The 13,674-nt window shown below is 40.8% G+C and overlaps 2 protein-coding genes across 11 annotated transcripts in view; one reads left to right on the forward strand and one right to left on the reverse strand.

Moving 5' to 3' along the window:
- The window catches only part of FAM227B (family with sequence similarity 227 member B), a 199,777-nt gene extending 188,874 nt beyond the window's left edge, over positions 1 to 10,903 (forward strand). For all 4 annotated transcript variants that reach the window (XM_070501802.1, XM_014852727.3, XM_070501811.1 and 1 more), the window contains 4 exons: positions 5,761 to 5,838; positions 6,994 to 7,068; positions 7,887 to 7,956; positions 10,767 to 10,903. In XM_070501802.1, the coding sequence (XP_070357903.1) occupies positions 5,761 to 5,838; positions 6,994 to 7,068; positions 7,887 to 7,956; positions 10,767 to 10,889 (346 nt within the window). In that variant the 3' untranslated portion in view covers positions 10,890 to 10,903. The remainder of the gene's footprint in view (positions 1 to 5,760; positions 5,839 to 6,993; positions 7,069 to 7,886; positions 7,957 to 10,766) is intronic.
- The window catches only part of GALK2 (galactokinase 2), a 121,889-nt gene continuing 116,068 nt past the window's right edge, over positions 7,854 to 13,674 (reverse strand). For 5 of the 7 annotated variants that reach the window (XR_011499561.1, XR_011499562.1, XM_014852678.3 and 2 more), the window contains one exon: positions 10,859 to 11,474. Coding sequence is in view for 4 of the 7 variants with exons in the window: in XM_014852678.3 (XP_014708164.3) it covers positions 11,267 to 11,474 (208 nt within the window). In the remaining 3 variants the exon portion in view is untranslated. Of the gene's footprint in view, positions 11,475 to 13,674 lie in introns of all 7 variants that reach the window. The other 2 variants (XM_014852699.3, XR_011499560.1) reach the window with 2 other exon arrangements.

Consider the following 13,674-nt stretch of genomic DNA (forward strand, 5'->3'; position numbering starts at 1 on the left):
AGTACGCTATAGCATCTAGGTTTGTGTTAGTCCACTCTATGATGCTCGCACAGTGACAAAATCGCCTAATGATGCCTTTCTCAGAATGTATCCCTGTTGTTATATATAAATATAGCTATTACTTTCTAAAGACCTGATAAATCCTTTAATCCATTTTAATGTATTTGATTTAGGAAAAACATTAATGTCTAGGGCAAAACTTTTCCCCTCAATATTTCTTTAAGAATTTTAAAAGTTTAAACTGTTGTTTAGCAATTTAACTTTATAGACAATTTTTAAGTACATATTTGCATATGACAGATGGAAAGACATGTAGAAAATTGAAAATAGTTTTAATTTTTGGAAAGTGGAATTATGGGAGAATTTTTCTTTTTTGATTACATCAATGCTGCTAAAAACATTCTTTGTACAATAATATTTTCTAAGTCTTGCTGAAACATTCATCAAAATGAATAGATTTTGTAAGGTTTAGTTTTTCTCTGCTTTAATTATTTAAAGTGAAGCTTCTACTCCTCCTCTTTAGATTTGAGGACTGATGTATCCTTGATGTTGTCATTCATTGAATAGTCAAATATATTACTTATGCACAATGAAATCTCAAAGCCAAAGTTTGAAAGAAACTTGGATCCAGCCTAAGGACGTTTTATTTTGAAATTTTACCATTCAGACTTGATTCATATCAAGAAAAAGCTGTAGTTCATATGGACACTTATTCCAGTAATGTCATTTAGAAGATCCCTGAAGATAATTTGTACAATGTGATCAGAACTCACAAATGTCACATAATTCCCAAAGACAATGCTGTATTTCTGACCATAAGGTGCCAGAACGATCAGTTGAAAACAGGAAATTCCAGTCGATAATTGGCTATTCAATAACAGCTACTGTTCAAATATAACCTACATCACTATGAAATTTCTCTCCCTGAGCGAACGAGCTGCCCTCATGAGCACCCTGAAAACAGGACTCGAGCCAAAGTGAGGCCCTCACTGGGAAGAAACTTCTTGGGATGGCCTCTGCCAGGCAACAAATAGGACTGTGTGGGGCAGAGCTATGTTCATGTAAGTGAAGACACCATTCACCCTTTCATCTTGTTAACAGCCTCAAACAGAATTCTAGAGACATGGTGTCTAAAGAGCCAGTCACAGTACCTGGCATGTGTTGGATATCCAACAGATGTTAATTTCTTTCATCTCCACTCACTCCATTCCCAACTACTGCCCTACCCCCTCACCACCAACTGAAAACCAGTATCTTCAAGGTTTCTTAACTTTAGCCCCCTACAGTTTGATATACTAATGAAGAAGTAGGCTAACTTGATAAGCTGGTCCAAGGCTTTCTTGGGCCCAAGTCTTTAAATGCTGGGAGAAGAATGGCACTGTCAGCCTTCTGCACAGGTGTTGATTGGGCATGGGATGATTTGAGGGCTGGTCACCAGGCAGGACTACCTGACCCAAACTGTCACCCTCACTGCCAGGCTTGGTGCCCAAAATTGTTCGCTTAGATATTCCTTAGGGTCTATAATATTATTCCAGTTTTCAGGACACCCATTTAAAAATAGCCCTGAGTTCTATCAACTCCACCTTTAAAGCATAGCTTGAAACTCTCAACTTCTCTCAATTTCCACTGTTCCTACCCTAATCCAAGCACCACTACCAACTCTTGCCTCAACTACAGAAATAGCCTCCTAATTAGTCTCACTTTTTCTCCCCTCTCTACAAGCCATTCACCACATAGGAGTCAAGGCATGACTCACTAAGTCCCTCGTGTAAAGGCTTCCAATAGCTTCCTATCGCACTTTATCATGGGCTACAAAGCCCCTTAGAAGATCCAGCCCCACTTATCTCTCTGATTTCATCTCCTACCACTCTGCCCTCCCTCGCTCTGCTCCAGCCACACTGCCCTTTCTCCTACTCAAATGTGATGGCAAGCTCCTCTTTCTCCCTATCTAACGTTGTGCCTCCCATACACGTTCCCACTCTCTTCTCACGACATCCTATTTTACTTCCCCATAGTACTTATCACTGTTTAAAATAATCATTTGCTTATATTCTGTCCCCACCACACAAATGTACACACACGTGCACATGCTCCAGATTGTGAGCCATATGAGGGTGGAAACCCTGCACATCTTGTTCACTGTTAAATCTGCAGGGTCCAGAACAGTGCCTGGCACACAGCAGGTGCTCAGAAAGTAATTGTTGGACAAGTAAGTGTATCACCCAGTTTGGTGGCCCTTTCTTGGTCTTCAGATTGACCTTTACGGTTTACTTGACACTTCTCCTTAAATAGCTCCTCTCCTTTGGCCTAAGTGACACTGTATTTTATCAATTCCAATATCTTTCCAGCCACTGGTTCCTCCCCTCCCTTCTACTGTTACCCCCTGAAATGTAGTCTTCCTCAGGCTTCTTTCTTTAGCCTTCTTTTCTCTCTGCACTCTCCCTCAGAGTCTCATCTATTCTCAGTTTCAACTGTCACCTCTGAAGAGAGTTCCTGAATTCATATTCCCCATTGCTCTCTATCTACCTTGAGAGAGTTTCTAATTGAACATGCCCATTATTAAAATGCCTTCTCACCCCTATAATACACCCTTCAAACTGACAGACTTCTCAATCTCTATAGAATGATTCCATCATTTTCCTAGTCATATTTTATCCCTCCTTTTCCCTGTCTCTCATCCAGCCCCCATATCCAGTTGGTAAATAAACTCTCTCCTTTATTCCTTTGCAAAATCTCAAATTCCATCCTACACTCTCCAAGCCTTTTGCCACTACCATAGTGATGGGTCTGAACTTAAATAGCCTCACATTCTACTTCATGGAGAATCAGAACAGGAGGAGAGCTACAGGACCATTTAGCTCAGTGCCCACACTTTATAGATAAGGAACAGGGGGGCCAGCCTGATTAACTTCTACAAAGGGTTCCTGGACACAATTCCAGAGTTTCTGAGAATTCAGCTCAATTCTGACACTATCTACCCAGAAATAGAATCAGATTCCACGGGTACAGGGCTCAGTCCCAAAAGACTGCCCTCCACTTCAGATGCAAGTTGCAAGCCCAGGTTGTTACCTGTGCTTCTGACCAATCAGCTACAAACTGGAGGTTCCAACAGCCCCCTCCAGCTCAGGATGCCAATTACAAGTCCAGGTTGTTACCTGGACTTCTGACCGGCTGGCTATAAATGAGGTTCCCATGACCCTCTCCTTGGGTTCAATTAATTTGCTAGAATGGCTCACAGAACACAAGAAAATCTGTTTACTCACTAGGTTATCAATTTATTACAAAGGATATTAAAGGATATGAATCAATAGCCAGATGAAGAGATACATAGGGCGAAGTCCTTAACAAAGGAGCTTCTGTTCTTGTGAAGCTTGGGATATGGCACGGTGGCACATGGAAGTGTTCTGGTTCCCCAACATGGAAGCTCTCCAAAAAAGGGCTGGGTTTTTATAGAGGCTTCATTGCGTAGTCATGATTGACTAAGTCATTGGCCCTTGGCAATTGATTCAACCTCAAGCCCCTCTCCCTTCCCCAGAAATCATGGGGTGGGACTGAAATTCAGTTCCAATCCTCTCATCACAGGGCTGGTTCTTCCGGCAACCAGCCCCACTTTTGAGTGGGGTCCAAAAGTGACCTTCATTAACATAAACAAGACACCCATTTCACCTTTATGGTCCTGAAGCCTTTTCAAAAACTGAGGACAAGAGATCAAATATTTAACAAAGGATGCTTCCACTGCTCTTATGCTCAGGAAACTACAAGAGTTTTGGGAACTGTGAGCCAGGAACTGTGGATGAAGACCAAATATGTCTGAGAAATATATATTCTCATTTGGTCTTCATCCAGAAGTCCAAAATATGTTTCTCATTATCGCAACTACCTTGGTTACCATGGCCCTAGATGATGAGTGTTGACCACAGTGCCAAAACTGGAGCTCAGTCTCCAGGGTGGCCCTCTCTCTCTAATCTGTGAGAAATGTGGCCTCTTCATTCCCCAAGGAGAAAGGAAGAAGTGAGAAGGTCCCGAAAGAAGAGCACCAAGAGAGAATATGATAAAGGGCATTGAAGATACACACTTTGTTGTCGCAATTTCGCTTCATGCTGGCCCTCATGTCTTGAATGAGTCCTTGAAGTTGATAATGAAAGCATTTTCATTCCTCATGTGTACATGCAGTTGTTACTATTGGTTTGCTTCCTGGGGAGGCCAGATGTTGTCAAGGCACTGATTTGATTTTCACCTACATACTGCAAACAAACTTTTCATTGAGTTATTAGTTCAGGAATCATATACCATTGTGACATTAAATAGTAAAGTCAGGCTTATCTCTTTCTTTAAGGAAAGCCATATTCTAAATCCTAGACATGATTAAGGGGAAAAATAAACTTGGAATGCATCAATAAATAACAGCAGACTTCTTTCTAAAATCTATTTCAGAGAATTTCCATCCTGTTTGGGATGACATAATCATCTAGACCCTCTCAAACTCTGCATTTGGTAGGATGAAGTATGGTCGGCTATCAACACTGCTTTCCTCTACAGTCAGTAATGCTGTTAAGGAGCCTACTTAAACAAGTTCTGTAGCCAGCACTCTGACATTGCAGAGAAAGTAGTCTTGAGTGCGCAGAAAACCAGGTGTTCTTTTCCTTGACTCCAAGACCTTGGTATTCAAATGATAAGTGATTGAAGATACTTCCTGAATAATTTATAGAGTTTCATAGGAAAGACATAAATTTCATTCAGGTTTACTGTGAGAACCTTCATTGTGGAGCCATTCATGTTTTTCTCAATTGAGATACAATACTCAGGAAATTAAGGTCAGAAAGTTAAGTGTCTATGTGGTCCTGTCCCAGGGACCAAATCCATGGGTTTCTCCTAACATTCTTACACCATATAAATAAGATTAAAATGAGCATCAAGAACAGCCTTTGAAATAGAGCATAAATGTTTTTAAAATGAGAAAATTGCATTCAGAGAAGGCTAGAGATAATACTGAAGCGTGATTCAGGATTGGGGTGGGGCCATCATAGGAGGACAGTCTCATCCCCTGTGTCTTGGTGATGAGGTTTTAGACTCCCTATTTTATCAATGAGGCTAAGGTCTTCTCTTAACACAAGCTGAGGGCTGCCTCCTGGAGTTGATTGCCAATTGCTGTTTCAGAAGGAGTGTCTGCTTTGCCAGACACAGACCTGGGTTAAGACCAGGGTTAGGAACACAGCCACAGGCTGTACCAGAAACAGATGGACAAGAGCCCCAGCCTCATTAACCACGCACTTACACCTTGGCTTACCATCTTTCTTCCGTGCAGTTAGCAGAGGCCAGGCTAACTGAGGCAGCCAACACATGCTGCCAGTTACCTCCAGAGCCTCCCAGAAGTCAAGAGACTTTGAGGTTCTCAGTATATGTAGAAATGAAGAAATGACTAAACAGGATTACAAAAATTTTGGTATATTTTTAATATTTACATTTAACAAATTGCTGATTTTAAAGCACACCCAAAATACTCATAAAAAATGGTAATTACAGGATTTATGAAACTCTTAAATCCTAGTGTACTATGAATGGTGTGGTCCAAATAACGGGTTGCAAGTTTAAAGTGGTCTGATGGGTACCGTCTTCTTTTGGTCCTCACAGTGTAACTCCAGACCCTCATGACTGGGAAGCCCAGGCCAGATGGCTCCCTCTGTCCCCCTGTGAAGGATACTGTTTACCTCTCCCAAATGTTCCTAATTGGAAATCTTTCCTTAACCATAAGCCTATCACACCACCTGCTCCAACTTACCGTGATATTATAAAGGAGGCGAAAAGACAATTTGCAAAGAACCAAAAGGATTTGAGGATGTAAGTTGATGCCATACTATTGTTAAATATAAAATCATAGACTCTTTTAGAACTGGAAGTGATTGTAAAAATCATCCACACCAATCTCCATGTTTTACTGATGAGGAGAGTCGCTTCTGAGCATATTATGGTCTTGGAGATTCATTTCAGGTAAGTGTCAAGGATGTATGTTGTAAGCACGGAGCCATGGCAAGTGTCAGGGATTGAAGGAAGGAAGGAAGCTTTGCTTTGGAGTGGTTGGGGGTGCATCCCACTATGGAGAGGCCAGGAGAGAGCTCCAGGGAATAGAAATTGAAGTATTATCCATTTACAAAGATGAGTCCTGGAAGAAGAACAGAAAGGTTGTTTGCAGTAGAAGGAGCTCCCTGGACCTGGAGTGGTAGTGAGGAAAGCAAGGCAGGGAGGTCTTTTCCAAAATGTTTTCTTGGGAAAACATTTTCAGTTGTTTGTGCTTAATTAAAATGATTACTCGTACCCAGTCATGGTATTCTCATGTGCCAGAAAGCTAGAAATGGCTTAATGAGAAGATATCCATCAATTCTTATGACAACAAATTGGTAGAGTCCAGTTCTTCTGTCCTTGATATCAAGGTCACTGCCTAGAGGCTCTGTTGCTTTAAAGGGAAGACAGGATGGGTATCGTCCCCTTTGGGTACCTGATGCTGTTCAGGAAACACAGCAAAGAGAGATAAATGGAAGAGCAGCCAGCTAGGTCCTATCCAGCAGGCAGAACAAAAGTTTGAGCCTCTGCTTTCCAGGGTGCCCTTTCTTTCCCACCCGCCCACGTTTCACCAATGCAAGTGTGCAAGTGCATGCATGTGCACACACACACACGCACACACACAGCCCTTTGATTTCCTGTGCTCAGTGGGAGGAACAGGGATGGACACCTTGTAAGAGGGCCCCTGTGGAAGCAGCAAGGTGGAGTCCAGGCCATCCTCAGGTGTCAAGGGTGATGTCTTTGGCACGTGTTCATAAGAGGGTATGTGCTGGGGGATTCCTCACACCAAGTAGTGCAGAGGGAGGGGTCGCTGAAGAATTCGTTTGTAAAGGATTTTCAGTGAGATGTGGAAGTCAGCAAATTGTTTGTTTATTCTTTCCCAATTAGAAATGCCTGCTTTATTTTAAAACTTAACCACAAACTTTGATTTTATAGGGAAAAGCACAGAATTAGTGAAGAAATAAAACTCCTAAGACAGCGGCAGGAAAGAATTGACAAGGAGCTTGACAGGTTTGTTTCTTATTCAACTTTGTAGTGCTTAAAAACGTTTTAATTGAACAAATATGTTACATAAAACCACAATGGGTTTATTATGTAAAAATACATCAACTCGAATATCTGCAAAGAGGGGTTCTACTTGCCAGTTCATCTGGAGGAACACTTCAGCTTCCCTTATCCACGTAATCACCCCTGCTAATTTAATTAATTGTTAAACATTATCATCTTCGTTTACTCCACCAGACATAAGACTTAAGCTGAAGTCCTTTTAAAAATATTACTTGAATGAGCAATTGGTGACAAAAATCATGATTCCTGGATTCCTGCCCTCAATGTACTTACGAAAGTCTAGTAGGCACCCTCCCCTTTGGCCTTTGCCATCTCTCTCTTTCCCCTGCCAGCCCCTTTATATTTTTCACTCCAATGACACTCCTTAAAGTCCGCGCTGGAGCCTGGGGAGGGGACTCAGTTAAAGGAAAACGGTATGACCCATCTCCCTAAAGAGGATGCTTCAGTGCTGGGATGCACTGTCGCACGGTGGTTGGAACCAAGGGCTCGAGTCACACTGCTTCGGTCTGAATCCTCTATTTATATGCTAGCTGTATGACTGTGGGCAGGTTACTTAACCTATCTGAGCCTGTTTCCTCATTTATAATGTAGGATAAGAGTTGGACCTACTTCAGGAGATTGTTGTAAGTGTAATGGAATTAATATATGTAAAGTGCTGGCAAATGCCCAGCATGTTAAACTCTTCATAACTGTTGGCTCTTAGTTGATTTCAGTATAAAAACAAATAGTTTAATTATGGATTTTCTTTATTTCATGCTTAGACTCCAAACAAAAGCTACCAAGAAACCTCATGAAGCTAAGGATGACTTTGAGAAGTTCCTACATAAAGTGGTATGCTTCTGTTTTTGAAAATAATTGAGAATTCTCTCTTTAGCTTCTCTTATACAGACTGGACAATATTTAACAAGCAATATGTGGTCTCACATCCAAGTTACAGTGGCAGGATAGAGTACATTCTTGTTATTTAATCATCCACATGCACATTGAGGATAATCTCTGTTTTACATATTAGTGACCGCCTCATGCCCACTTATCCCCATCCCTTGCTTCTGACCAGGGGCAGTTTATACAACCAAAAACCTCCAAATGCAGTCAGAATTTCAAAGTAATAGAAAATTATTGATGTTTTATTTTCTATTAATAATTCAGCAAAAATATATTGGATTCCTACAAATGTGTTAGATGAATGGTCCCTGCCCACAACTAACAGAAACACACGACAGAAATGATAAGACTCTAAACAGGACTCAGGTGTGAAAAAGAAAAGGCAAGCGACTGCTCCATTTTTCCCGGGTTTTTTTATCCCCTCCTCTTCTGCTCCTCCTCAACTTCGGGGCAGTCCTGTAAATCTGAAGGGCCTTCTTCCCTTCCAACAGGCTAGAACATGTAGAGAATAGTGTACAGAAATCTGGAGGTTGGACAATCTGAGGTCAGAAATAGGATGAAGCTTTTTATTGTCAGCATGTCAGCCTTCCACTCAAAAATCTAGAGCAATCCTCACTGGCTACTGGTGTTATGCCAAAAACAGAGATCAAACAATCTAATCAAATTCCTATATGAGCCAGAAAGATGATAGAAGGGAGTAAAACACCTGGGTGTTTAATATTAAATGAATAGGACTCTACTTCCACAAAAAGAATCCTTTCTCCCATTCTTCTCGTCTCTTTTTCCTACTATTTATAGAGACATGGACACAGAGAAATATTTATTTCATATAAGAAAATAACTGTACAGGTGTGCTGGTAAAGGACAAGTGACCTCGGCCAGTCGATGGTAAATGGCCTGAGTGTCAGGGAAACTACAAGGAGGTGTGGAAACTGCTGCACCCTGGACAGCCCATGCCTCCTCTGCACCAGGCAGCCCCTCCCTCCCTGCAGGAACAGAGGCCAGAGTGTTATCAGATCTTCCACCATCAGGAATCCAGATTCTTCTGTAAAACCTCCTGATTTGGACCTCAAGTTTTTAAACACTATGAAGACCAAACTAAATATACCTACAGATCAGATGAGGTCTGTGGGCTGCTGGTTTGCAGCCCCTGTTTAAATGCTGCCTGGGTTTGGAGCTCTTCAAAAGCTGTCTCCAGCCAGTATAGCCAATCTTGTTCTCCACTATCTCCCAAGGCAAAGCCCTCACTCCCACTGAGCCTTCTGAACATATCTACTTATTCATACTCATCCACTTTGCTCATCTGGACTCCTACTCCCCAGCTTCCAAATTCTACTTATCCTTCCGGGCCCCCTGCTCAAATTCCATCTTCTGTGTGAGGCTTGTTCCAGGGGCCCTAGTTCCATCCTTTCCAGACAAGTTTGATATCTCTCATAATTTCTAGAATAACACTTGGTGATGGTTTGGTTGAAAAATAGTTTTTTTCTTCAAGTCAGTTATGAAGACAAGTATGGACTTCACACTGGAAATTTTTACTCACCTATTGCAAAAAAGGAATCTTGTAGTAAAAAACTTAAATAGAATAGCAAAGCCATGGCAAGTGACTTTCTGATTTTTACAGTGATCCAGGTATCTTTAAAGAATTATGTACCAACTACAAATCTTCTGTGGAAAATGGCAGGTATTAAAAAACAAACCATTATAATTTTAAATCAATTCAGAGTTTGGATTATTGGGTTTAAAAAACTCAAAATTCTTTCAACAAATTTGACTTAAATTTTCTCAAAGGTTTACCTTTCTGCTATGAATGAAAATGTACCAGAGGTTTATTTTAGAACAGAGTAATAGATTTCCTAGTACTTTACATATAACTATCGTCCTTGGAGAAATTTTACAACCAGCTTTGCTTCAGCCTCTCTGAAACTGAGATACAAGATGATGATGTCCAATCTTTGAGTTGGACATTAATGAGCAAAAATAATCATAGAAAATTGTGATAATTTTCTGGATAATTCATGCCATAAGACCACTGCTGTCTCAATTATCTGATTGGATCAGTCAAATGCTTTTTGGTCTGAATTTTCATGTAATTCAGGAAGGCCCTCCTGTAGTTTATCCATGGAGAAAGCCATCACTGCATGGCCAAACATTTCTTCCCACTTTCGATAATTGCTTATAGGCACCCACCAACACCACTACCCAATCCCAGAGCCCACTCCAAGCTTTCTCATACTCTTACCCACATAACTGCACACTGCCTTGTGCTGGTCCACATATACAAACAAGCCTTGCTAGACACACAACAAAGGGACACAAGGCATAGGTGGGGTTTCCCAAAACAGTTAAGTATGCCTCTTGGATTAAAGAGGCATTTGAGAAAAGGTAGGATAGGGTAGGAAGAAATTAAATTCCATGAACAATTTGAATTATCTGAATTATCATCCAGATAATTCTCTATTTCAATGTGAATAGAGATAAAAACTTAAAGTGTCTTTCATCTAAGTTTCTCTATTAAGTGAGAGAGAGCTCAGGACCAAAAGAATTGAAAGTGATTGTTAAGTGATATAACATGGTTAAAAAAAGTTAAATGAGCCTGGGATGTTCTTCCTAAATCCATCTTTTGCCCCACAGCCCCCTAGACCACCCCCCGCAAAATTAAGTGATCCTTCTCATCTTGATAATTGGGGGATTCTGACATTTAAGTATACGATGTCCAGGAAAATCTGTGAATCCTTAATAATGTGTTATTTTAATAGCGTCCTGAAGCTCAAATTGAGAGAGAATTTCTGGCATCACTATCATCATCATCAACAACAACAGAAAACTGCAACTTGGAGGAAGAGGAAAGTCAAGAAAAACCAGAAATCAACTTTATTTAAGACCATTGCTTACAATTCGATTGTATCAGTTTAATTGTAGCACTATGTTTAATCCAGTTCAATCCATGAGGTCAGAATTGAGTGTCTTTTACCATTCATCTTTAAAAATCTTGAAATCAATAAATCTCAGAAAATCATCCTTAAGAGATGTGTCCAAGCATAATTTTAGCTGTTATTTGTAGAAAACATATTTTAATATGGAAAAATAATCATTATGATGCATAGAGGGCTTTCAACTGTTTCTTTGGAAATGTATCTTGATAATAGCAACCGTTCATCATAATACAAAACAGAAAGAGGATTAATTTACTGTGGCATAAGAAGTCCTGCCAGTTCCTAAATACCCTAAATAGTTTCTCTGAGATTTTTTACATTGTTTAGGCCTCAAGGAAAACCAAAGCCCCACCTCCAGGTTTGGTAGCAAACAAACTCTGCTTCTCTGGCGCTAAGCTCCGGTCGCTCCTCTGGTAATAAGCTTCATGCACATTTGCTAGGAAGCTGGGCAGCTTGTCCGCAGGTACTATTGACACGGTGCAGCCTCCCCATCCTGCTCCAGTAAGTCGTGACCCTTGAGCCCCAAACTTCCTAAAACAATGAGAAAAATCAAAATTAGAACCTGTAAATGAAAATGAGAGTAATTTGCCTGGTCCTTATAGAACACGTAGCCTACCCAAGTTCTAAGAAGAGAAGATGTGTGTTTTTAGTATGCAGGGATTTTTTTGGTGTTGTCAAACATTTTAGGACATTAAGAAATTTATACTGTTTTGGAAGGTGATTTGAAATGTAATTGTATCTAAAAGTAACCCCTGCTTTTGGCTCTAAGTAGTAAAAGTTAGCAGTACTCCTGTTTCGTGAGGGCTGGCAATAGCCCACTGTAGTCTTGATTCCATAAAGTCACCGCTTGAAGAGTTGTGTAGCAAGCCTACAGGTGATCAGGAAGAGGGAGGAAAAAGAAAACAGGCAGTGGACATGATCGACATTATGAATCAGAAGGTCGCTCCAAATGAGCACAAATCAGAATTTAAAATGCACAGTCTTATACAGGCGAGGGCTTCCTCTGGTGGCTGTGTAAGCTGCATTCTTAGGGCATGGCTATTTCACGTGAGAGAATCAGTCTCCATTATAGAGAGTCTAGATTTCTGCTGAATGAATTTATCTACAAAGAACACCTTATTAAACTCTAGGTCAGTTTGTCCCTTTAAGCTCTCCTGGGAAATTATGCAGATCTTCCCACAAAGAGGATGGTGGCCTCTACAGGGCCATACCCATCTTCTGTGAGTGTGTGGGAGCTGGTCTGACAACTGGACTCAGAATTTACCATCAGACAAAATATGTCTGATTGGGATGGAAATTACCATATAAACCACCACACAGCAAGAGGTAATTTTAGTCACCATCAATCAGGCACAGTTTCAAACCTAAGATTTGTACCCGAGTGAAAGGCCCTCGTAGAATCCAAGGATCCCTCATCTTGAGAAGGTGCAATTTATCCTGACAATAAGAGTGAACATGTATTTCCAATTCTTCCTAATGAAATTTACTCCAGATTCACAGCAGATTAAAAACTCCATAATTAACTTAGCACAATTTTGTCCCTTTTTTCCATCTAAATGCGCTACTTTACTTCCTGGAAAATGTCAATAGACTATTACCCTTATTCTAGGACATCAGAATTATTGCACACCAGTAATTCATTTTCCCTTCAACGATTTTCTCAATTGACTTCTTTTTATCATCTGTTTTATTCATTAAAATATGCTTTTCAAATGAAAATAGATGTTTAAGGAGAAAACAAAAATGCTTGCAAATAAGCAAAGATTACTCATCTCCTCCTGTCCTGCAAACCTTCCGCTTATAGCCCAGTCGCTGAACTGAGCCCAGGCTCCTATCATCCAGGCTGAAAAGTTTCTCTGCCCGTGGGATTCTAGGATTATTCTGAGCTCCTAGCCTGGCAAAAGGCCAGTTTGCAATTTGGTGACTTGAAAAAAAAAGTTGTCACATGCAGTCACATCAAACTCTCTCTCCCTGTGGAAAAGAGAAAAACTGAGGTGTCCATGAATTATCTCTGGGAGCCCCTAAAATCTGGGCATCAAAGCCAACCATGGCATGGTCTAGAGAAAAGCAGTGCGCCCTCTTACTTGATTTTCTAAGACCAAACCATGCCATTTTGCTGAACTGAAGTCAACCAGGTCTTTTATGGTCTTCAATGGACTTCTAGGCATATTTTCTTACACTTTCTCATTTTGAACAGTTTTTGAAAGCTGTGGTTTCAAAACTCAACCTAAAGCAAACTAAGAGTGTTGTTTCTAATTGGCTGCAAAACCCACGGGAATTGTGCCACAGGGCCTATTTTCCTGAGCATCCTGCTGGTTTCCAGAGAGCAGAAGCTAGAAGTCTTACCAGGTAAATACATTCCCTTCTGAGTCTCCAGAGCAGCTCTGTCACCACCCTGCCTGCTGCAGATGAAAATGGACTGGATTGCATCAACCACATGGTCTGAAATCATCAGGGTTCAAATTTCCCAAAGAGAGAATGATAAGTGCTATCATAAATAGCGTTCTGCCCCTGAGTAAATGGCACTTGTGATCACAAATCAGGGGGCTGCCCCAGCAGCTTGTCAGCAGTCTGCCCAGCTATACACGCTCACAGGCAGAAAGGTCCTGTCTGCAGTGGTCCCACTGGTGCTTAAGATGACATTTGGCATCTGCCATAGAAAATCCAAGAGCGATCCAAATATTAGGAGACCAATATAAGCTTTAAATTAAGAAAGAAAAGTAGGTGAGTC

The sequence above is a fragment of the Equus asinus genome, chromosome 2, assembly GCF_041296235.1.
Source record: "Equus asinus isolate D_3611 breed Donkey chromosome 2, EquAss-T2T_v2, whole genome shotgun sequence".
Lineage (NCBI taxonomy): Eukaryota > Metazoa > Chordata > Mammalia > Perissodactyla > Equidae > Equus > Equus asinus.